This window comes from Camelus dromedarius, chromosome 16 (genome assembly GCF_036321535.1).
Source record: "Camelus dromedarius isolate mCamDro1 chromosome 16, mCamDro1.pat, whole genome shotgun sequence".
In the NCBI taxonomy this organism is placed as follows: domain Eukaryota; kingdom Metazoa; phylum Chordata; class Mammalia; order Artiodactyla; family Camelidae; genus Camelus; species Camelus dromedarius.
In genome coordinates, this window is record NC_087451.1 from 57,398,586 (window position 1) to 57,424,164 (window position 25,579).

The 25,579-nt window shown below is 38.5% G+C and overlaps 1 protein-coding gene across 5 annotated transcripts in view; it reads left to right on the forward strand.

The window, feature by feature from the left end:
• The window catches only part of SPAG9 (sperm associated antigen 9), a 132,945-nt gene extending 109,292 nt beyond the window's left edge, over window positions 1-23,653 (forward strand). For 3 of the 5 annotated variants that reach the window (XM_064496073.1, XM_064496076.1, XM_064496074.1), the window contains 12 exons: window positions 1,265-1,483; window positions 1,764-1,959; window positions 3,272-3,397; window positions 4,600-4,680; window positions 5,367-5,434; window positions 7,262-7,410; window positions 8,252-8,423; window positions 10,194-10,307; window positions 11,497-11,535; window positions 12,438-12,614; window positions 15,090-15,239; window positions 20,064-23,653. In XM_064496073.1, the coding sequence (XP_064352143.1) occupies window positions 1,265-1,483; window positions 1,764-1,959; window positions 3,272-3,397; window positions 4,600-4,680; window positions 5,367-5,434; window positions 7,262-7,410; window positions 8,252-8,423; window positions 10,194-10,307; window positions 11,497-11,535; window positions 12,438-12,614; window positions 15,090-15,239; window positions 20,064-20,179 (1,607 nt within the window). In that variant the 3' untranslated portion in view covers window positions 20,180-23,653. The remainder of the gene's footprint in view (window positions 1-1,264; window positions 1,484-1,763; window positions 1,960-3,271; window positions 3,398-4,599; window positions 4,681-5,366; window positions 5,435-7,261; window positions 7,411-8,251; window positions 8,424-10,193; window positions 10,308-11,496; window positions 11,536-12,437; window positions 12,615-15,089; window positions 15,240-20,063) is intronic. The other 2 variants (XM_010990320.3, XM_064496075.1) reach the window with 1 other exon arrangement.
• The last annotated feature ends 1,926 nt before the right edge of the window (window positions 23,654-25,579 follow it).

Sequence of the window (25,579 nt, forward strand, 5' to 3'; positions counted from 1 at the left end):
GTGACCTGTGCTCCTCTCTTCCCACTGTCCACTTCTCCTTCCTGGCAGGAGCTGATTGGTTCCTGGTGATACAGTTGTGCACAGCTCTCTTGTGGAGTTGATGTTCTAATTGGTGAAGACCAAAAATAAAGTAGAAACAAATCACTAAGCTAGATATTTTCAGTTGCTGTGAAGAAAATAAAGCAATGGTAATGTGAGAAGATGCATAGGAGGCAGAGGGCAAGGGGCTATTTACATTGATTAGTAAGGTAAGGCCTTCTAAAGTTCTGGATTAAGTGTTATATGATGTTAAAACATTGGTTTAAAAATTAAAGAGGTTTATGATATATCTACACAGTGGAATATTACTCATCCATAAGAAGGGAAGAGATTCTAATATATGCCATAATACAGATTAACCTTGCAAACATTTATGCAAAGCAGACTAACCCCGACAAATATTGTATGATTCTACTTATATGAGCTGTCTAGAGCAGATTCATAAAGACAGAAGTAAGTTAGAGACTACCAGAGGCAGGGGCTCGGGGAGCAGAGAGTTATTGTTTAATGGATGCAGGTTTTCTGTGTGGGGTGATGGAAGAGTTTTGGACATAGATAGCTGTGATGGCTGCACAACTCTGTGAATGTAATTAATGCCACTGTATTGTATACTTAAAAATGGTTTTAAAATGGCAAATATTATGTAGTATATATGTATGTATATTTTACTGTAATAAAGTTTTTTATGTGATAAGAGTAAAAACAGCTTTCTAAATAAAGGGAACTGAAGAGATTTAACCTTTATATGGTAAATGCTTAGTTTTTAAATGTGTTAACTAATATCTTAAGGCACTGTATATACCTTGGGTGTATTAATTTTTAATAGTGGTGAAAGTTGATGTTTCAAATAGTAATCTTGATTATTAAACATTTTTTTTCACTGACTTGTCAGATATACTTAGATTTTGTTGTTTTTAACCTCAATTGGTGGCTGCTGAAGAGCTCATAGTAAGAAGAGAAGTGTCATTTCTGACATTTTCATGTTTACTTGTGCTTGTATTAATAAGAGTATTATCTTAATTTTTTAAGCTACTTTCTCAATTTGTGAATTGAAATTTAATTAGTTTAAATAAAATTTAAATTGACCATCTTGGCAGTATATTTGAATAGCTATGTGTCCTACATTCACACTCTTATTTCAAACCTATAGTTTTCTCCTATAGGAGAAAATGCTATTTATAGGAGTTTACTTAGCTATTGAAAGAAGGTTTATCTTGTTTTTCAGGAGCACGAGAAACGGACTACCCTGCAGGAGAAGAGCTTTCAGAATCTGGACAGGTAGACAAAGCGTCTTTATGTGGAAGCATGACAAGTAATAGTTCAGCAGAGACAGACAGCCTGTTTGGAGGCATCACGGTGGTTGGTTGCTCTGCAGAAGGTGTGACAGCAGCTGCCACTTCCCCTAGTACCAATGGAACTTCTCCAGTGATGGAAAAACCACCAGGTATACCTGTCCTCCTTAGATACCATCTGTATAGAGCCTGCGCCTGTTGCAGATGCCTCATTAAGGACTTTACTTAGATCTTAAAGTAACAAGGATGAAAGAGGTTGAAAGAAGATGCTGTAATGAATGTTAAATGAAATCAAGAATTCTCAATTTCATTATATAGTGTGGAGAAGGGGTTGGTGGAGTGGAAGTTTTTAGAGGAGGGGTTTGTTTGGGGGAAATTATTGAGAGAAAAGCTCAGACTTGGAATAATTTGCATGTTTTATTTATTTTGTAGAAAAGGAAGCAGAAAATAGTGAGGCTGATGAAAATGTTCCAACAGCAGAAGAAGCAACTGAAGCCACAGAAGGCAATTCAGGGTCAGCTGAAGATACTGTGGACAGCGCCCAAGCTGGCGTGTACACGGAGCATGTTTTTACAGATCCTTTGGGAGTTCAAATCCCAGAAGACCTCTCACCAGTGTATCAGTCAAGGTATACACATGGGTTAACAACTTAGAAAACCAGATAAGTGCACACATAAAAGGACCCAAAATGATCTCAAGCAGCCAAAATATTCCCACTCATTGACATTGTTGTGGCAGATTTCGATGTTATTACTTATTTCCAGTAGGTCTTCATCTATTTCTTCTACTGCATTCTCTCTGGACATATTTTCCCCTCATTTTTTCTTTATTCCTTCCAACTTAAAAAAAATCTTGCCTATAAAGTATATTAGTCAGAATCTTCCCAGTCACTTTCTTCTCTGGTATGATTTTAAAAAAATTGTTGCACTCACTGTCTTCCATTTTATGAATAACTCTTTGCCATTTTAATCCCTACCCTTACTCTCACTCCACACTGTCAGCAAAACTGGTTATTTAAATTTCCCATGTGGGTTTGAATGACCTTTTGAATTCAGTTTTCCTACAAACATTTTATTAGAAAACAATTTGTCTTAGGCTTTTCCTTCAAAAAGTAGGTTAATCTAGGCCCATTTAGCAAATTCTTTAATAGTTTCTCTTGTCTTCTCTAGGCCTTATAGAAAGCTGACTGAGGATCTGTCTAAACTGGAGAATTTAGCAATTTAGTATTCTTCCTCATAGTGAAGAGAGCAACCAAGTGTTTATTAACATTTAAATGTTAATTTAAGAATAAAGTCATCTTTTTAGACTTACTGATTTGTTTGTTTTGAGTTTGATCGCCCACTTATATATTTTTCACTAAGTGTCCTCTGGCAATCCAAAAGAAAGAATGTTTGGGATAGAGTACAATCATGTTTCAGCTCATTAACTTATTTTTGAAAATTCTTTATAATTCACCTTCCTTTATTCACAAAGGGGCCATCCTTCCTCCTCTCCTGTGGAAGAAACTCATAGAATTCAAAATAACTTTAAGAGAGAACCTTAACTATAGTCTGGGTATTAATGGCTATATTTCATTACCTTGCCTTAATTCCCTTACCTGTACCTTGGGCCTCGTAGTATGTTGATAATTATTTCTGGTACAATTGCTGAACTACATATATATATTATCCTTCCTTCCTTCCTTCCTTCGTTCCTTCGTTCCTTCCTTCCTTCCTTCCTTCCTTCCTTCCTTCCTTCCTTCTCTCTCTGTCTTGCCTGCCTGTCTGCTTTCCTTCTTTTCCTTTCTTGTTGAAATGTTTAATATAAGCATTTAACTTTGGCTTTATTGGAATTTTAGTGTTTTATTTTTAACTGTAAACTAAAATAAAGAAATGATCTATCCCTGAAAACTGTAACTAAACATATTAAGATTTTTTTCCCTTTTGTCCCACCTTTTCCAGTAATGACTCAGATGCATATAAAGATCAGTTATCAGTATTGCCAAATGAACAAGACCTGGTGAGGGAAGAAGCCCAGAAAATGAGTAGCCTTTTACCAACTATGTGGCTTGGAGCTCAGAATGGCTGGTAGGTACCAACTCTTTTAATATCAGAAATCTTATCTTTTACTTTTGCTTTTAAAATCAGAAGATACATAAAATGTGGTACATACAAATACAAGCAAAAAATGCTTATTAAAGTGAAGAATTTTATATATACACAGTTTTGAGGTTATGTTGCAACTATGTCATAAGCTGGACTTGGACTTGCATTGGTTCTGATTGGTAAACCATGTGTTTGTCACAGAATGTTCCCTTTATATAATATTCTTGGAGGAAGAGGCAGAAAAAACTTTAAAATCTGGGTGATCTGGAAACAGGAGGTCCTGAACAACAAGAAACGGAGAATTACTGATGCATAGAAGGTTTATGTAGGCTAGAGTGTGTTCAAGGAATACCAGGGATTAAACTAACCCCTAGACTGCAGGAAGGCCCAATTTTAAATATGACTTCTTAGCAGAGTTATTAGGAAAACCAGCACAAATTACAGTCTGAAAGCTTAGGAGATGATAATGAACATTGTATCTTTTGTTCACTTTGTAGTAATGTGGGGAGTCTTACAAAATTGTGCGTTTCCAAGGGTAAGCAGGGTCACTAGTGGCATCTACAAAATGAAGGTTTGGCAGGCTTTTTCTGTGAAGGGTCAGATAAGAAACACGTTAGGCTTTGTGACCATATGATCTGTGTAGCAGCTCCTCAGCTTTGCTGTCGTGGTGCAGAAGCAGCCATTGCATTGGCAATACGTAAGTGAACTGGTGTGGCCATGTTCCAGTAAGACTTTATTTATGAACACTGAATTTCATACGACTCTATATGTCATGGAATATTCTCCTTTTGATTTTTACCAACCATTTAAAAATGTGAAGACCGTTTTTAGCTTGTAGACTGTGCTGAGACAGGTAGATGGATGGGCTGTAGTTTGCCGATCCCTGATATAAACCACTCTTGTCTTTCAGAAAGTTCTAGATAGTGTAGTAGAAAAGTAAGCTTCTGAAGCGTGGGGTAACCTGAAACTAACCAACCATGCACTGGTTCTGGCTCTTCACTCTTCGTGTGTTTGTTTGCAGCTTATTCCTCTGCCGTAGGTCTCCCCTTACTCTGGTCGTCTTTTTTGCCTCAGATTTTTATGTTGCTCTTCTTTCCTCCTGAGGGAACTTTGTGTTCATTATTAGGTATAAGCAACTGCGTGATGTTCTCTATGCCTTACCAGTCTTGATTTTGTTCTTGCAGTTTGTATGTCCATTCATCTGTAGCCCAGTGGAGGAAATGTCTCCATTCTATTAAACTTAAAGATTCGATTCTCAGTATTGTGTAAGTTTTATTTTAGAAATTCTTCCTTTTAAAAATAAGTACTTTGGTATAAACTAGATTTTAAGACTATTAAAGTTAACATGTACTTCATAACTAAATCAGTACTCAGATTTTTTTTTTTAACCCTCTTTATGAGTAAGATTGAAACTCTAACTGGAAAGTAAACCAGAGAACTTTAAATAGAAGAGAAAACTTGCCAGGTTGATTCCTCACCGTACGGAGACTACCTTGGGGGAGAAGCCTATTAATATTCAATAATTTATATTTGTTTTAGAATATGCTTTATACTTTGTGAATATGTTGACTGGGGCATTGATTTACTAGTTCTTTTCTATATGTTTACTATCAAAAGTCAGTTTGTCTCTTAAGTTCACAGAGCTGACTCTGTTAGTTCCACTCAAGGTGTGTGTCTCTGGTCTGTGGACCTTTTGTTGACAGTCTGCGATGAGGGGAGGAACTTGGGCTAGAAAGTGAAACAGCTCAGTCATGTGCTGTTTATTTAGTTCAGCTACTATTTTCATAGCGAGACGTTCTCAGTGAAGAAAAGCGTGTGTCCACTTAGGTTCTTGTAAGCTCCTCACGTATCACGGACTGGCCTTCTAGGAACCTCTGAACTAGTTCAGTAGCATGTGGTGCCTTTCCTGTTCCCGAAAGGAGAGTTCTGAAATCCCTTTTCCTGTTTGCAGACACGTGAAAGGAATTGTGTTAGTGGCCCTGGCTGATGGTACCCTTGCAATCTTTCACAGAGGAGTTGGTGAGTTATGAACATATAATGTGCACTAAGTTGTTGCAAGAGCATTTTCAAGCAGATTGGCTTCTTATGTTTTAAAGAAGTGATACTTAATAGGAGAAAGAATAAAGGTTTAAACTGAATACTAACCATGTATGATGTCAGTAAATATGTGAGTGCTTGCCTGGAGCCATACGTTAATAGTATACCTCAGTGAAAATCTGTTTACCATAATAAGCAAGTAGTCCTCATGGTCGTCTAAAATAATGTGATATGGAGGCATTTATTTTTCATTCATATACTTATTCAATTAGAAGAAATTTAGTGAGATTTATTTTCTTCTGTCCAGCATTTAAAAAATAATTTGTATCCACTTATATTTGGAATATTTTTTAAAAGAATTTTTAATTGAGTAAGGTTTAATCATTTTCATGTCACATTATTTATATTTTTTCCCTTTAAATTAGTATTCCTACCATCTATAGACAGAAGGGTGGTGATGTCAGAAAACTGCCTTGAATGAATTAAATTAAGGAAATTGAGCATGTTTCACTTCATTACTCTTTGGTACATAGATCAACCAAAAGTGATACTTCCTTCCCTACCTACTAGGTTGATAGATCAGGGAAGATGATACTTAGGTGCCTAGACATTGCTGGTTAATGACTCCATAACAAAAAGAAAGGCCTCTGTTTTACCTTGTTTAGCCCCTTTACACATTTTATCTGAATTTAGGAGGAAAATTCTATTGTCATCCTCATTTATAGATGAGGAAACTGGGGCACAGAGTGTTTTAGTCACTTGTTTGTGGTTACTCAGCTAGTGAGTAGAAGAGCCTAGAAAAAATGGAATAATAAATGTTTTGATAAACTTAACCCAATGTTATATTGACAGAATAAAACAAGGTTAAATGTAAAGTCCTACATTTGAGTTCAGAAGAGTAGGTGGAGTAGATATGTCTGAAGAGTAAGAATTACCGAAAGGTTGATGTCAAATTCAGTATGAGTTAGTTAATGTCCTGAGCCTCATACAAATTAGTGTCAGAACAAGGCTGGTGATAACCCTGCTCCACTCTGGTAGAAAGACAATGTTAAATGGACCTGCACAAAATGGAGTTAGGGCGAAGGGTCCATAAATATGGTGTGTACAAAACACAGGCCAAGGATGCTTGGTTTTGAAAGGAGAAGACATAGGGCAGTAGCAATGAAGTGGGATTGGATTTATTCTGTGCTTCCATTGGGAAGACTATAGTCTGATGGGTGATTACATACAAGGAGGCAGACTAGATATGGGGAGTGTTTTTCAGATAATTAAAACTTTCTGAAAATGGAACAGCTGCTTTGTGAGACAATATGTTTTCTCTCACTCAAATTGTTCAAGCAAAGCAGCTTCCAGTGGTTGGTTCTCCTTTGTATTTCTGTTATCACTAAAATTAGTATGTATAATTCCTAAACTGTGAGCAGTGAGTTGCCCCTGACTTTTACCCAGGAAAGTACATCAAAATGCAAGTGAGTGAGAGATTATCCCCCAAATAACCTCAAATCCATTCTAATTCTTAAAATATTATAAACTGGTAGCTTATTACTGATTTATCACATCACTGCTGTTGAGAGCATGGAGGTCCAGGTACTGAGTGATAGGTTGGATCAGATGATCTTTGAGGTCTCTTCCAACTTTGCAGTTTATAGAACAAGATAACTCAATCTCTGCAAATAAAGATAGACTGAATACATGGTATTTGAGAGTGCTTCATCAATAAATTCACTTACACACCCAAATAGAATGTTTCTTGAGTTAAGATTGAGTAAAGGGTGGTATGCATGAACTAATAATCTATTTCTTATTTTAAAGATGGGCAGTGGGATTTGTCAAACTATCACTTGCTAGACCTTGGACGACCTCACCATTCCATCCGATGCATGACTGTGGTACATGACAAAGTTTGGTGTGGCTATAGGAACAAAATCTATGTAGTTCAGCCGAAGGCTATGAAAATAGAGGCAAGTTAACCCATGTTTTCTGTACTTACTGAATTTGTATTACCTGAAGACCCTCAGACTAATTATTTTCAGCTTCTTCAGAAATTGTCTTCTGATTCTGTGTATTAAGGAAACTTCAGTGATACACTGACTTTTCAGCTTTCTGTGTTACTTTACCTCTCTTCCTGTTTTTGACGATGAGGATGGGAAGTAGTTGTTTTAGGGGGTTTTGGGGTTTTTTTTGTCTGTTTTTTTAAGGAAGGATTCACACATGAATGTCTAAATGTGTGTCTAAGTATCCATAGATACATATTATTTGAACACGTCATTCTTGAAATGTTTAGTTATGTATAGATTGTTTAGGAGGACGACTCCCCAATTCTCCCCCACTCCATATGTATCCAGGCAAATCCATATATGTGTTACAGATTGAGGAATAAGATTGCAGTGGGAATTTGTTGTAAAAACAGAAAACTCTTAGCATTGTTTTCTTAAGCAAAGTTATAATACGTAAATTTATTCTAGTTGTTTTTAAAAAGAAAAACATCAGGAAAACTTTAAGGTGAAAGTTCTTATCCCTTTGTCCTAAATCCTATTCCCAATCCTAGAAGCTCCAAAGTTAACCATTTAGTGTTTATTTTTCAGCTGTGTTTCTTACATGTATGTATGTGTGTGTGGTGTGTATAGTTCTTCATTTTGTTCTGCACTCTAGGATAATAGCAGTTGGGTACATAAGAGTAAACAATATTTAGACTCCTCTTTTAATATATAATCTGTCAAATTCTTATGCAAATTAGCACGGTTTTTAAACACAAACCCCAACATAATAAAGTTAACACTGTAATTGAACAATCTTTCCTAGAAATCATTTGATGCACACCCCCGGAAGGAAAGCCAAGTGCGGCAGCTTGCCTGGGTGGGTGATGGCGTGTGGGTCTCCATTCGTTTGGATTCCACACTTCGTCTCTATCATGCACACACTTATCAACATCTGCAGGATGTGGATATTGAGCCTTATGTAAGCAAAATGCTAGGTAAGCTTCCAAAGCATTTTATCTTTGTCAACTAAATAAAATGTTTTATTTTTAATGGTCTTAAATGCTGGGTGGACCCAATGAATAAGTTGCCTCAGGAATAGTGAGCTTTTATCCCTGAAAGTGTCAGGCAGATGCTCCATCTACTGTGTGGTTCTTGATGGGAACCTGGGATTGACCTCTCTTATTCCCCACATCTGATCCATCACCAGGAACTGTCAAGTCTTCCCCTAAAATATGTTTAATCAGTTACATCTTTATCTCTACCACTATCCCCGTATGCCAGGTCACTGTCCTTTGCCCAGCTGGATAACCATGAACCTCTTAATTGGTCTCCCTGTCTTCACTCCAATCAGTTTTCTGCATAGTAATCAGTGTGCAGATGTCACCGTGACATGCTTCCACTTATGTAATGCCAGCCACTTTTAGAATATTTGTGCCTTTAGGTGAGGTGACATTTTGTGACATTACTAGAAGGACTTAAATGGTCTGGACCACTCTCCTTGCTCACTGTATTCTGCCCACACTGACTGAAAACTCAAGTTCCTTCCCACTTCAAGGCCCTCACATGTGCTGTATCATCTGCCTGAGTTGTTTTTCTTAGTCCCTTTTTACTTGGCTTTCAGGTCATAGCTTACATGTCACATCCAGAAGAGACCTTTCCTGATCTCCCAGTTTGATTTAGGTCCTCTCATACTTTTTCTTCATGGCTTATCATTACTGTGGTTGTACCAGCATCATGTGATTCTTGTTTACTGTCTTTCTCCTCCACAGACCTTACGCCCCAGGAAGGGCAGGAGCTATCTCTGGCTTGTTCCTTGCAGTGTCCTTGGCAGTGTCCCAGTCCAGTGCTATATGACTGTTAGGGCTGTCATGAAGCATTTCTCTGTGAAGAGAAGTTGGACTACATCCGTGGTTTTTTAACCTTTTTAGAACTGTTGCCCTCAGAAAACCTGATGATAGCTATGTGACCTCTCCCTAGAATCAGAGATATATATACATAGTCACAAGCTAATTTCAGCAGTATACTTTGACCATAGGTTAAAGATCTCTAGCTTAGACTGAATAGTATTTAAGGTTCCTTCTAACACTGTGATTCTATGGTCATACTCCCATTTCTGGTAAGTAGAACTTGCGAGTGACTAAGTGCTCTGTGTCTTAAATCTGTTTTGCCTCTCAAATCCCTGAAAATAAGATCAGTTAAAAAATTCACTTAAAATTAAAAAGTACATTTATTCTCCCTAAATTGTATGCATATGGTATCCTAAAATTTCTAAATTGCTTTAGATCCAAATATGTAAACAAGGAAAGAGTGTAGGTTTTACTAGCAAAGTCTTTTCTTACCTATGCAAAGATATTTAAGGCAAGCCAGAACTCCTTCAGCTTATCAAATGGAAGGGCATTTGATTTCCCAATCTAGTAAAATTCTGTTTTTGTTGAGTTTTTTTGTTTGTTTTGGTTTGTTCGGTTTGGTTTTGCAGCTCCCTAACTAAATCCTCTGTATTTCCTGATCCATAGTATCTTCCTTCTGAATGATAATGTAATGCCAGCCACTTTTAGAATTTCCTTTTTTTTGTTAACCTTGAATTGTCAGATAGGTGATAAAGCCAGATGAGAGTTTGCCTTGATTGATGTGCACCTTCAGGAAACACCCATCTAGCTCTGGTCACATTTCCTGTTTTATATTAATGCAGACACTCTGAAGGGCTTGGAAGATAAATATCATCTACTCTAGTTTCTCAATAAAATGTTTTCTCTCCTGCTTTATAGGTACTGGAAAACTGGGCTTCTCTTTTGTGAGGATCACAGCTCTTATGGTGTCGTGCAATCGATTGTGGGTGGGGACGGGAAATGGTGTCATTATCTCCATCCCATTGACAGAAAGTAAGTACATTTTTAGCTAACTGTCACAGTGCAAATAGGGGAGTTGCAGGGAATAATCGTGTGGAATTCAGGTAGAAGGAGAGTTTAGTTATTGGCAAATCTATGGTAATTCAGAAAATCAAGCTGATGGCAAAGAACTATTGTTCCTTCACTCTTTCTGTGAAACTTACAAACTCAAGCAAATGTATCAGGACCAATATTTATAATTTGTGAGAAACTCTTTTTTTCGTTTCAGGGATCACAGTCCTATTTCATCTTTTAAGTAATGGTTGAAGTCCATTTTTCTTTCAGCTTTATTATACCAGTATCTAGAAACACAACCTAATTACCCAGTAATTTTTCATTATCTCTGTGGCAGTTAGTTCAGGATATTCCGTTTGGCTTATTGAGGTTTGGAAAAAGTTGTGGGAGAAGTTTCTTAGGAAGTCAGCCAGCCCTTCCTTATGTTGGAGACAGGCTATCTATCCTGTATTTGAAAAGAGTGTGAACAAAATGTACATTGTATGTTTTTTATATTATGCTCTGCTATTATTCCTGTGAACAAAGTCTACATTACGTTTTTCATGTTATGTTCCATTACATTGATCATTCATTAAATAAGTGTTTCTGTGTTAAAAATTCATGGGCAGGGAATGGTCTGAAAACAAGTGCTATAAGTTCATAAAATAAGTTAAACACCTCAGAATTTTTAGAGGGAAAGGGAAGAGGACTGGATGGTGGTATATCTGGAGCTTTTAAAGAACCTAACTTCTTAATCCCAGCTGTATTTTCTGCAGTTACTTACATATCTCTATGTGTAGGCTACTTCTTATCTCCTAAGAGATTCCAGGATCCTCAGAGTTCATTTCAGTTCTTTATAAAAGACAGTTCCATTTTAGCATAGTTACTTGCACAGGATTTAGGCAGTCCTCCCCAGTAAGTTCTTATTCACTGAATTGCTTTATAATTAGGAAAAACAAAATCACAGTAAAGAAAATTGTCCTTTTTGAGCACAGCTATTCTTCAGAGGCTTTGGTAGGAACTTTGTGTGTTACTTGGTATTAGACCCAGTTGGGTTTTGTTAATTTAGTTAGGAGCTTTGAGCTTCTGGCTTGCCAGATAGAAGATGCTGAGAGGAGTGGCTCATAGTAACCCTTCTCCTCCCTGTCATGCACCTCTCCATGTCCCCTTTCCTCCTTTCTCACTTTAGCCGTAATCCTTCACCAGGGACGTTTACTGGGGCTGAGGGGTAAGTGCAGATCCTGAACCAAACTCTTCTTCCTGGCTTCTCATGGCCCCCGTGAGGCCATTCTCACGTCTCTAGATACCCTCCTGAATGTTCTAAATGTCATTCACTTGCAGTCACTGCATTGCCGCAGGTGTTTGTTTTTTTAATGTTTGTTACATGGCCACCAAACTACTGCTCAGCAGCTTAGTCTATTTATCATCCTTTGTTGCAGCTGAACTTTCTTTCAGACTTTTGTTTTCCTTCCAATAAAAAACACAAAACATCTCTGAAAACTGTCATTAATCTACATTATGTACTCTTATTACCAATCATGTTTCTTTCATTCACTTACTGGCTCATGGAATTGGGGATGTTTTGTGAGTCTGGTCATTCTAAAATAATTCAGCAAACCCATCAGTCTGGTGTAAATAAGAGCTCCTCAGTTGTACTTGCTGGATCCTTTTAAGCACAGCTTTTTACCATCTCTTAAGGGAGATACTCTTATGACAGGAGAAAAATTGGAAGATAAGCTATAAAATTTTTACTTTAAAAATATCTATTTTTTTACTTTAAGCTCTATAACTGGTTGGTTTTCTAAAATGAGGATTGAAAAATAAAACAGACATACCTAAGAAATCTGTTTTGTTAACTAAAAAATTTTTTTTAAATTAATATGTGTGTTTAAAAAGTAAACTTAATTATTGCTAGACTGGCAAAATCCCCTACTCCATTTACTGAGGTACTTAAAAATAACTAGCATGCTATATATCTTTTTTTCCAGCTTTGTCTTGAATTGGCATTGCTGCCATTGTTTTATCTCAACTGGCTGTAGCTTTTAGATAATATAAGGATTAACCAGTAACCTCTTACATCATTACTGTTTTCTAGGGGATAATATTTAGTGTTTGGTTTTTCTGTTGCAGCAAATAAAACCTCAGGAGCATCGGGAAATCGTCCTGGAAGTGTCATCCGTGTATATGGTGATGAAAACAGCGATAAAGTAACACCAGGGACATTTATACCATATTGTTCAATGGCACACGCACAGCTTTGCTTCCATGGGCACAGGGATGCTGTGAAATTCTTTGTGGCAGTTCCAGGTGAGTTAGTTTATTCTGTTGCATGTCCAGTTGATCTTTGAACTGCACGGATCCACTTATACACAGATTTTTTTTTCAGTAGTGAACACTGCTGTACTGCAAGATCCATGGTTGGTCGAATCCATGGATGCAGATTTATGAACACGAAGGAACCATGAATATGGAGGGCCAACTGTTAATTATTGTCAGATCAGATTTTTTTTAAACTAAATACTAGAATTACAGATAATTCCAATAGAATGCATGAAATGCTCTATAAAGGAAATATGAATAAAGTGCTATAGTGATACCTGATTCAAGTTGTTTGGAATCTCTTTTCCAGACCCAAAACAAACTTGATTTTTATTTAAGAGACTTCTTTACTTTGAAAAGCAATGGCATTATTTTGTCACTGCAGAATATCAAAAAATGGTTTTGACCTAATAAAGGAGATCTCTAGAAAGAAGCCCCTTATCATCAAAGCTGTATTCAGGAGGAGATAGAAAGTGTGCTCTCGGACCTTTACCAGTGTTGTGGCAAAGAGCAGTGGACTAGGAGTCTGGGGATTTGGGTCTTGCCACTTGCCTTGTTGTCTCGAGCAGGTTGCTTAACCTCTGATACTTGTTTCTTCATTTCCTAAGTAGATGTGATTAATATCTGCTCTGCCAGCCTCATTTGTTGTGAAGACTAATGAAAGTGCTTTGGGAACTATAAAGCACCATCTCGATGAAAGGTGGTAGTGGTGACGTCCAGTGAAAAATGTCTCATCCATTGAGACTACTAAAATGATATTACTGACCGTTTGTAAGCAGGACCTATGTTTTGAAACTTACCCCCTGTAAGAGGCAAGTTTAGGAGTTAGACCAAGTTAAAATCTGGCTTTGCTATACCAACCGTGTGACACTGGACATCGTCGTATCTCAGTATATTAGTCAGGGTTCTACAGAAAAACAGAACCAATAGGGTGTGTATGTGTGTGAGATCAATTTAAGGAATTGGTTCATGTGATTATGGGGGCTGGCAAGTCTGAAATCTGCAGGGCAGGTTGGCAGGCTGGAGACCAAGGAAAGAGCAGATGTTTGCACCTCGAGTCTAAAGGCAGCCTGGAGGCAGAATTCCCTTTTCCTTGGGGGACATATCTTTTTCTCTAAGGCCTTCAACTGATAGCCCACCCACATTATGGAGAGCAATCTGCTTTATTCAAAATCCAATTTCAGTGTTCATCGTATCTTTTAAAAAACCCTTTATAGCAGTATCTGGGTTGGAGTTTGACTAAATGTCTGGGCACCATAGCCTAGCCGAGTTGACATGTAAAATTAACCATCACTTCTGCAACTTGTTTCTTGTTTTTGAGATTTGTTAATATTTATACATAAAAGTCTAGTTCATTCATTTAACTATGGTATTCTAATATCTGAATAAATGTGCTATCTTTTATCCATTCTCCTGTGAATGGACCTCTGGGGTCCCCCTGCTACCCCCTCCACCCACCGTGAAAAACAATACGGCAGTAGTCCTTCTTGTGCACATGGGAAAGTCTTTTCTGTTGGGTAAAATCTGGAAGTAGAATTGGCAGCATTGTTGTTTGTTGACCAGTTGGCCCTAAGGATTAAACCATTCAGGTTGATCTTATTTTCGTATCACTGTGCTTTTGCTTCTGTGGCAGAACTAACTAGTCACTAACAGAAGTTATCTCTAGCAGTCTTGATTTCCTCCAGCATGAGGCACTGTGGAAATAAATTAAACTGTCCTATCCATGTCCAACATAAATTAATTTTATATGAAGTGTATCACATCATGGGACTGTGTCCTGCTATCTCGTAGAGGCATGATCTCTATAGTTTGACCAAAAGACAGCAGATCTGGCAAGGACAAACACTCCACACTCAAAGCTTTCTAAGAGGAATGTCATAGAGATTATTCTGTGAATAATATTTCAAGGTTTCTCTCTATCATTTCATGCTCAAGAATTCCACCTTAGAATTTAAATGTTAGAACAAACGAAATATTTACCAGTAACTTTTATTTGCATAAGGTAAATTAAAAATAAGATGTAGTTTTCTTAAATATGAGGAAGACCATGGATTTAAAATCAGTTCAAACATTAATTATGAATATCCAAACTTATAAGGCTTAAGCTTAGGACCCTTCTGTCTCTTTCCACAACACATTTACCCTTCCACTGTCCCTTAGATGAAACAAGGTAGATTATAATAGTCTGAAGCAAGCAGCTAAGACCAGCCTAGCCATATACAGACCTTGTACTGGATTCTGGACCTATTCCAGCTTTGGTACAAAAAAGACTTTACTTAAGTTTTCCGAGTGGGCTTTTGTGACCTTTATAGATGTTTTCTGATCATGCAGAACCTTCTAACATTGGTTGTATTAAAATATACTTACTCTTTTGTTTAGCTTTCTGAAAACATTCAGAAAAAATGAGTCTCCCCCACCCCAGTCTGCGATAAGTAACAATCACCTCTGTTTCTATATAAATAGGTCAAGTCATCAGCCCACAAAGTGCCAGTAGTGGTGCAGATCTGACAGTTGACAAAGCAGGGCCATCTCCACAGGAGCCTGGCAACCAGATGCCCTTGAAGTCTATGCTTGTCATCAGTGGAGGAGAGGGCTACATTGACTTCCGAATGGGTAAGTCATTGGTTCTGGGAGCTCAGTTCTGTGGTGTGGATTTTCACCCACAGCAAATAAGAAACTCTGATAAGTCATTTCTAAGAGGTTTTCTATGAACTCTTTTTTTTTTTTTTTAACTTTTATTGAGTAATAGTCATTTTACAATATTGTGTCAAATTCTAGTGTAGAGCACAATTTTTCAGTTATATATGAACATATATATATTCAGTCATATCTTTTTTTCGCTATGAGCTACTACAAGATCTTGTTTATATTTCCCTGTGCTATACAGTATACTCTTGTTTATCTATTCTACATTTTAAAATCCCAGTCTGTCCCTTCCCACCCCCTGCCCCCCTGGCAACCACAAGTTTGTATTCTATGTCTGTGAGTCTGCTTCTGTTTTGTATTTATGTTTTGTTTTGTTTTGTTTTGTTTTTAGATTCCTCATATGAGTGATCTCATATGGTATTCTTCTTTCTCCTTCTGGCTTACTTCACTTAGAATGACATTCTCCAGGAACATCCATGTTGCTGCTAATGGCGCTATGTTGTCAGTTTTTATGGCTGAATAGTATTCCATTGTATAAATATACCACATCTTCTTTACTCAGTCATCTGTTGATGGACATTTAAGCTGTTTCCATGTCTTGGCTATTGTAAATAGTGTGGCTATGAACATTGGGTTGCAGGTGTCAGTAGGGTTACTTCTGGATGTATGCCCAGGAGTGGGATTCCTGGGTCATATGGTAAGTCTGTTCCTAGTCTTTTGAGGGATCTCCATGATGTTTTCCACAATGGCTTTCCTTGCTTCCCTCTCCCACTCTTAATGATTCAGATGTCTTCTTTTACCATTTTGTGTTTATTCTTTTTGTAATTCATGGCAGTTATCTCCTTTCCAGTTATGAGTTTCTCATTTTTGTAGCATCCTGCTTCTTTTCTGTTTAGAGTAGACCTGCCAATATTTCTTTTAGCATGGGTTTAGTGTTGTTAAACTCTTTTAGTTTTTGCTTGTCTGTGAAGTTCTTTATCTCTCCTTCTATTCTAAAGGATAGCCTTGCTGGATAGAGTATCCTAGGCTGCATCTTTTTTTCATTCAGGACTTTGAGTGTATCTTGCCACTCCCTTCTGGCCTGTAGTGTTTATGTAGAGAAATCAGCTGAGAGCCTTATGGGGGTTCCCTTGTAACTCACTCTTTGTTTTCCTCTTGCTGCCTTTAGGATCATTTCTTTATCCTTGACTCTGGGCATCTTGATTATAATGTCTTGGTGTGGGTCTGTTTGGGTTCTTGTTTGGGACCCTCTGAGCCTCCTGTAGTTGGATATCTGATTCCTTTAGGTTTGGGAAGTTTTCAGTCATGATTTCTTCAAAGACCTTTTCAATTCCCTTTGTTCTTTCTTCCTCTTCTGGAACCCCTATTATGTGTAGATTGGCACGCTTTATATTACCCCATAGGTCCCTTATATTGTTTTCATTGTTTTTTATTTGTTTTTCTTTCAGCTGTTCTGATTGGGTGCTTTCTGTTGTCCTGTCTTCTAGGTCACTTATTCGTTCCTCTGCTTTGTACAGCCTTTAGGTCAGATCTCATCTCAGCAAATGAGTTTACTAATTCTACCTGGTTCTTCTTTATAGCTTCTATTTCATTTTTGACATATTTTATATCTCTAAACACTATTTCTTTTAGTTCCTTCAGTACTTTGATCAGTCCTTTTTTGAAATCTTGATCTAGTAGGGCATCAATGTCTATTTCCTTGATTGTGCTTTCAGGGGATTCTCTTTATCTTTTAATTGGGAGTGGTTCCTCTGCTTCTTCATAGTGCTCATATCTCTCTGGCACTGTGGCTTAAGGAGTATCAGTTATCTAGTTCTCCTGGAGACGGTGTGCTCTTGATGATTTTATGGAGAGGTCTTCGTGTCTTCGCCCTGTTTCGCGAACTCAGCTTGCTGTTTCCAGAGGCCCTCTGTTGGCGCCCTCTTCTATGCTGCTCCCAGTGGCTGTCGGCTAGCAGATTGCACCCCCTCCCAGCACCGTTGTCAGGTGCTGCGTTCCTGCCAGGAAAGCGGGTTGCTGCCCACCCTTTCCCTGCGCTGGTCTCTTCGCTGCTCTGTGCCGCTGCCCGCTCTGCCTCGGGTTGGCGTTCTGAAGGCGGGCTCGGGGAAGAACGAGGAACGGCCCTGCCTCTGCTCCATGCCAAATCTCAGCTCCTTATTTGTCTTGGTGGTGCGAGTTCTCTGAGGGACCAGGGCAGAAAGATCCTGTCTGCCTCAGGTTGTAAACAAGTCTCAGTCCTGCCTAGGAGGTTGTGGAGCCCCCGGGTGTGGATTCAGGTCTTGGCCCCGCCCCCGGCCGGGGGCTGTGCACAGGAAGAGACTGCGGCTGTGGCTGCGCCCCACCTCTCTTCTCGCGAGAAGCGCCAGTAATGGCGGCGCCAGTCCGAGGAGACAAAGGCTATGGCACCCCTCCCCCCAGGGCACACCAGCCCTGTTGCTTTGCTTTTTTCGCAATTTATGTGGGACTGAGGTTGTTCTACTCCGTATCCCCTCCGAGCCACGGCGCACAGCACCCTGTGGTCCCCTGGGGCTGCCTCAGTGCAGCTGCCCCAGTCCTCTCCCCGGCTCGGGCTGCCTGCCCCAGCCCCAGCTGCCAGCTTGCATCTCGGGCTGGGTGTCGCGGGGACCCTTTGTGCCCGTTTAACTCAGTTCTGTCAGTCAAGGGGTGTTCAGTGCAGATCTGAGCCTCGGAGGCTCCCCCTCCATCCCGCTGGCCTCTCCGTTGGAGAGTGGAGCCCCAGTGAATGAGCACCAGTCCTCCTTTGCTGATCCCTCCCCGCGGGATCGGTCCCGCACTGTTTTGCTTTTTCTTCTTTCTTTTTTCCTTTTCTCCTACCAGATATTTGGCGTCTTTGTCTTTCGAAGAGGGAGATGTTCTATGGGAGTTCCGCAGGTGCTCTGGTTGGCTGAGTGGGTCCGTAGATGTGAATTTTGGTGTATTTGTGGGAGAGGGTGAGCTACAAGCGTCCTTCTACTCTGCCATCTTGCTTCTCTCTCCCTTCTATGAACTCTTTACTTGGAAAATGACTTTTAATAAATTTCTCTTTTTTCCTGCTTCCATTTTTTTTATATCAAGGTATATGTATTTGTTTGAATGAACATCAAAAAATAGCAGGGTTTGGTCGTATATTGAGGTTTATGTCAAGAGCATAAAATATGGAGTCAGAAGGCCTTGGGCAAATCATTCAACCTCCCAGAACCTCAGTTTCCTCACTTGCTAAGTGGAGAAATAAAAAATACTTCATAAAGTGTTGTTTGTAACCAAATTGATTTCATTTGTTCATTTTCTCACTTTATAAACATTAATTAGCTACTCTGTGGCTGTCAGCCTTAAGCTTGAAATATAGAAACAAATCAAAGCTTCCCTCCAATAAATTACGGAACAGTACAGAGATAGAAAATGTTAATAAATTATGGTGTTACAGGACTAGATAATCAATATGATGGGGAATTGGTAACTAACAGAGGGAGAAATATGGACAGTTTACTCAGAAATAAGGACTACCAAACGGAATCAACAGATCTGGAGGGAGAGGAATGAGTTCTGTTGGACATACTGACCTTGAAGCCCATGGAAACCAGGAGTTACCTAGATGGGTGTCCACTGGGCTTTAGGGTCTAAGGGTTTTATATCTCAGGAGGGAGAGATTTGGAGGCTCTTGGCATGAAGTTGTGCTAAAATCCACAAGGGCTGATGAGTTCACTCAAGGAGAAATATACATGTAGGGACTAGAAGAAGAGGTTCTAGGATAGAACCCTGTTTTGATAGTCCATTTAAAGAATCATTAGAGTTTATGACGGGATCTAAGAAGGAATGGTCAGAGATGGTTCAAAGAAAATAGAGAATTGATGTTTATGAAAGTGTGGTGCTCTTTAAATGTAAAGCACTGTGATGTAAATTTATTTGCTGTAAATAAAGGGACCCTTTGGTCTGGCCTAAAATCACAGTGACTCAGAAAGTTTCTAAATACAAGGCTTTGGAGAATATAATGTTGTAGATTGGTGACAAATATTTATTTATTTGTTTGTTTGTTTATTTATTTAGACAAATACTTTAAAGCTTTGCTGAAAGAATATAAAATTTAGAGTCATGTAAATGACAGGGTGCCACGTGTAGTCCGTATAAACTAAAATATCTGATGCAAAAGGCTTATTGACATATTTTTAAGGCAGGGCTTTTAATGTTAAATTTAGGAATTGATTGATTCTGGTGTTAGCAGAAATGAAGTCACTTCAAAGTGTTTTAAATAATTGATTATTGCTGCCAAATTCCTTTATAGAAATGGATTTCACTTGGCTAGGGTGATTTTTGAAACTTTTTTTTTCGAGTACAGTGTGGCAGTTGGAACTATGCTAAGGAGTAATTTAATGAAACCTTTAAATGGTTTTTTCCATTTCCACTAAAAATTCCTTCCATTGTGGATCCTAAAAATAACATAAAAATTGCTTAACCAGGTTTGTCAATAACTCTAGGTAATCCAGCCTGAAAAGCAGATTTGCCTTAAAGCGTAAATTAATTTTAATTTTTTTAAGTTGAATTTGATTTTTTTTGTTCTATTTCCGTTTTTATATCCTACAATAATTTTTAACAATGAGAAATTGATCCTCACTAGTACTTTTCAGAAGTTAAGCAGTGAAGATTCTGACTCAAGGCATTTCTTTTACTGTGTTCTCTGAAACGGGCGTCAGACAAGTTTTACACATACTGCTCATGGACTAACCATGAGTCTGATGTACATCGGCTTGCGTCTTCCATGCTTAACCTAACCTGAGTCTCCTTATCATCTACCAGGTGATGAAGGTGGAGAATCAGAGCTTCTTGGAGAGGATCTTCCACTTGAACCCTCTGTCGCCAAAGCGGAAAGGAGTCACTTGATAGTGTGGCAAGTGATGTATGGTAGTGAGTGAACCCATAGGAAACAGGTGGTGACAGGGAACCATCTCTTCTGCATGGTTTATTTTCCCTTTTCCCCTTTATTTAATGCTCTCGTTGTGAAATAAGTTTCACCACACAATGTGTGAGCATTTTTTTCTGTTAACTTTATACTACAGAATCTGTCTGACAGTAACAATACAGGAACTAGCTGTTTTACTGCACCAGTGTTATAGGCAATTTCAGTATATCATGAACAAATCAAAGAATGTTTACTTTCTGCAAACTGGTGAATTATAGAAAGCAATCCAGATGTGGTTTACTCTGCCACAGCTAATGTCACTCACTTCATTTGATGGGGTCACTTTATAGCTGTCACTAATAATGGAATTAATGGAAACACTTGATAAATGAAACTGTACCATTAAGTAGAATAGTAGTTTTTCCCAATGTATTGTAAAATTGACACAAACTAATACCAGGTGGATTATTAGGATTTATCTAAATGTCCCAAGAGGGCTAAAAGCTAACTGTAAATTAACTTTCACTTTCAAATCTGACAAATCTTGTTTATATGGTATATAAAACTTTGTTTTCATCAGATTTTGCCGGGGGGGTTTTATATTAAAGAAATTAAGACTACACTATTTAAATAAAAGTTTCTTGTTTCTGACTTATTAGAGCTCTAAGTTTGAGGCCTGCTTCTCTGAATATTGTTTGTTTTTTGTTTGTTTTGGAGACTAGTCTCACTCATTTTCACACTGACATGTTTGAATGGTTTATTATTTATAAGGCTTAGAAGATACACTTCTGCAAGGGGAGGTTTTTTCTTTGTGTTTTGTTTTGTTTTGTTTTAAAAAATTGTGTTTTGGACTTCTCATACCAGTGGATGGTAGTCGTTGGATGAATTTTTTCCATGTAAAAATTAACTTGTTTACCACTTGTTCTTGGACTGCTCTTACCAGTAATAAGAGTTAAGCTGTAGTAGGGATGGAGTATGGCCTAGCGAACTGAATGAGAGATTTGATTAGAAACGCTATTTTCTCTTGTTCTGTATAAAACTGTACAACTACTAACACTTGATATTTTGTATGTAAATGGCATTTAAGCTTTTGTTCCCTTTTGAGATTAAAATGCCAGGAAAACTATGAAGGAGAAGACAAAGCCAAAATAGCATAAAGTAAAAGTTGACATTACATCTTTTCACTCACAATGCCCCTTAGAAAACAGAGTCTGGATTTAATTGATTTTCTTATTTAGTAAGTTTTTAAGAGCCATTTTGCTGCAGTTTTTCCTTCTCAAACTTCTTGAAAATGTATAATTTACCATTTCTTATTCATTACTTTAAGCAAAGCTAAGTATAAGTTTAAGTACTATTTTAAAGTATTAACTTATTGGATAAAGGCCTCCAGTCATCAGAAGGACTACTTCAGAAAAAGGAACCAACGAAGGTCTCAGATGTCTGAGCATCCTCAAGGACCAGGGACTTTTTTCCTGAACTGTCATGGAAAGATATTTGCAAAAAGTACTACCAGTATCTTTTAAACATATAAATGATTAGGCTTGATTATAAAATACACAGGATTTAATGTGTTGAATCTGCCTTTGGATCCACTTGACCACATGTATCTATAAGCACATTGTGTACACAGTACAATTGTGGCCACTTCAGATGTCTAGAAGGAAAAAACTGTTTTGGTAAAAGCTGTATGAAAAGGATAATTTTTTGCTTGAGCTACTTAGTCACTTTTCTTCAGGGCACCGAAACTTAGGTCACTTTTGCATAGCTTATAAGCTGTACTTTTATTTTATTTTAAATCTGAGTCATTTTCGGCAATACTTTAAGGAAAAAAAAACCCATGTCATTAAACATTTTGGGGGAATGTTGTATAAATCCACAAAAGAGACACCAAAGTGTTTGGGAATTTTAATCCCAAGAAGTAAACATCCCAGAGTCAGGCCCCATTTGCTGTTCAGTCTTTTACATGTTTCTATGACAATGTAAATTAGGAGATCAGGTGTTAAACATGACAAATGCAAACATGTTACAATAGGTGTTTTATTGCTCTTTTTAAACTTACTGGCTTTAACTTAAGGAATATAGGTATGTAGTTATTTTATCTAAAGCTGTTAGATATCTGTGGCCCTGTTAATTAACTTCAGGGGCTAGAGAGAGTACAGAAAAGCCTGTACAATTTGTTTTAAGGGCTTGTCTTTATATTTGTAATTTCAGTTAAATATTTTCTAAGATTGCTTTACCTTTTCCCCAATAGTAGGTTTATATTCTTGTAACATTCACTTTGGTCAAGGTGGTAACCTTGGGAAGAAAATGCCAAAATACAAGCTTCTTGCAAGCAGCAAGTAGTTGGTGGAATCTGCCGGTAGCTACCACTTCAGTAGTGAAGAGGCTTGAGTACCTTGGCTTGGTCTCTCTGTGTTAAAAAAAAAAAAAAATTACCCCTATTGGAAGAAATAAGGAATATTGAGAATTTTCTCATTTTGTTATGCTTGGGTTATGTATGATGTTGAACCATGTGAAATTGCTGATGTTCAACATTGCTGATCTACAGAAATGGCAGTGTCATATACATCAACCTAGTACTTACTGCTAAATGCAGGTTAGAATTCCTATGAGGCAAAGGGAGAATATTGTTTAGGAACTCAGTGTTGAGAGTGTTTTCCTCTAATTCGTGTGGATCTAAAATTTTTTAATAGAAATAAATATCTTAGTAGCTGCAGCTTGTTGAGAGTGTAAAACATTTTGAGCACAAAATTTGCAGCACATAACTTTTCAGATGAAGCATGTTTGCATAGAAAAGGTTAAAATACATTCTCTCAGTTGCTGTGTTGTTCATTTCTTGTAAAGGTCTACCTACGTTTGAGAATAGACCCTTTAACATAGGCTGCCTTAGTGACAAAACAAAGCAAAACGATTGTCTCATAATATAACTGTCCTAAAGAATGTGTGTCTTGCAAATGCTGTGGAACTGAATATTTGTTTTCTTGGAGTGTTATGACTGTTACCAAAGGACTCAACCAGATTTTGGGCTCTTCTTAATTGATCATGTTGAGAAAGGGACTTATCTTGTCCCAGTTTGTAACAAGGGAAGAGTAGAGAGAATTAAATGTGGAAATCGTAAATGCTTTTCTAACAGGGTTATGCTATTTTGTAACACTAAATGTCTTTTTCTTTCTTTTAAAAAATTGTTTTTATTATTAATTTTGTCATACATTTCTCAATATTTGAATATATTTTAACCATTTTATGTTCTGAATTTTTTTGTCCTAGACATTTTATTCAGAGTTTTACTTGCCTCTATAATCTGAAAAATGGGTTCTAGAGTGTCTGTCCCACTTGCTGTCTCTTAGAGGCTGATCCTTCGTTTCTGTGAGCAAAAAAGCTCATTTAGCAATGTAGTTATTTCAGTATTTATTTCTTTTATGGAATCCCTGGGGTTCAGAATGTAACTTTGTACATGAAATATATATAAATATGTATATGAAACATGTATGAGGTTCATTGTGTTTTGTTTTTGCCTTTCGTAGGGGTCTGAACTTGATTTTTACTTGAAAGTCCAGTAATCATTCCCCGTCAAACATGTCAATTCTGAGGGTCAGGACTGTCGCCATTTGGCATTGGCTAAAGGTGAGCAGTGAGGAATACACGAAGAACGTGTTTGCTTGGCTCACGTGTTTAAGTGAGATATGAGTAATAGACAGTAGGGCGTTCTAGAAATGTGGGTGTGCTGAGTAACAACCCACACATGATACCAAGTATACCATTTGCCAGATTACTCAGTAATAAGTGGCAGGCTGTAATGTAGATGTTAATAATATGGTGTGCTTATTTGTGATCCATTTGCTTGGGAGAGACTGGAAGGAAGGACGATTATAAGCCTAATCATGTGGTAGCACAGTGTGCATTCATGTTCAGCGCAGTGTGTTTAGTCTCATGCTGTGTATTTTGTTTACAGGACGTGGGGTTCTGACGGGATAGTAATAGTAGCCCTGGTTGGCATGTCAGTAGGGCAGTCCACTAGATGAAGGTCATAGCCAGTGAGGGTGGATGCTCCAGAAATGAATTAATAGCCTGTCTCATTCCTACTTTGCAGGACCTTACCTAACTGCCCCTTGGAGTCCTTTGGGGCCTGCCAAGCCATTGCTTTGGAAACTGATTTTTTTTTTTTTTGAGGCTCATTTAGTTATATTCCTGATCCAGCCAGTCTCTAGTGAGAGACTAGGATAGCAGCACAGGACAGCAAATAATTCATTTTAATTTTCTTGGGGGAACAGGACAGGAGCCCTGTCCTCTTCGCTGGAACTGTCACGCTCAGTCCCACCCAGTGGTGAAACTGCCTTTCCAACCTTAATGGAGAGGTTCTGCCTGAGCCTCCAAGGTCTCCCTCATCCAGCCCCCAGGCCTCTCACACGCAGTGGAGGCAGGAGAGCCCTGGCAATCATGAAAGCATGGGCTCCACTTTGAGCAGTGGCCAGCTATTAGGAAAGGTCTTGCAGTTAAGGAACTCCTCAGAATGCCTTAAATATTCGGTAATCGATACAGTTCAGTTTTTAAACTGCCTTCCTTTACAGACGTAGTGGTAGCAGGCCAAGAAGGCAGTAGAAGACCTGAACAGGCCCTGCCCCCTGGGCCCCTGGACCACTCACTTGGACATAGCACCCCAGAGCCACCCACAAAGGCATAAAACCACCCCAGACCTGTTGAACTGGCCGTGGGCATCTGTGAAGTGTGGTGAGTGAGTGTAGCTCAGGTTGAGGACTGCTGCTTTAGCATCTTTGGACCTTAGTTCTCGCATGTGTTAGACGAGGGTGGTTTACCCAGGTGATCTTTAAAAAAATTCTAGCTCTAACCTTTTCTGGGTCTGTGACCCTGGTTCTACTTTGCCTTGGTGTGTTGTCTATACAGATACCAGCCCTACCTGCTTGCAGGTCCATGGTTGCCCCAATCCCCCATGAGGCCCAGGGATCAGGTGGGTGGGATTGGATTATAACTTAGAAAACCCAATTTATCAGAACGTCACTGGACAAAAGGAGCCAGACAGTGTGGGTCCTTGCTTTTATATCCAAGCAGAACATTGGCTCCCCACCACAGACCAAAAGTAGTTAAGATTTGATTTGAGGCCTCAAGGGAGAAGAGGACCAGTAAGCCTAAGCTCACAGGGCAGCAACTTCATATAAAAGCTGCAGTTCTCAATGAGGCCAGGAGAGGGAGGTGTGGCCAGAATCACCAAGGAGCTAATTCCTGAAAGGGAATTACTGTTTCCTTCTTCCTCTCACCTCAGGAGTATCAGACTTTACTGGTGTGTTTGGAAGAACAGTTACCCTTGTGATTCTGGTCCTTCCATTGGGACCGGCAGCCTTATTAAGAGGAACTTGAGCAGCCCAGCTGGGTTCACAAACATCTCTTTTCCAGGAGC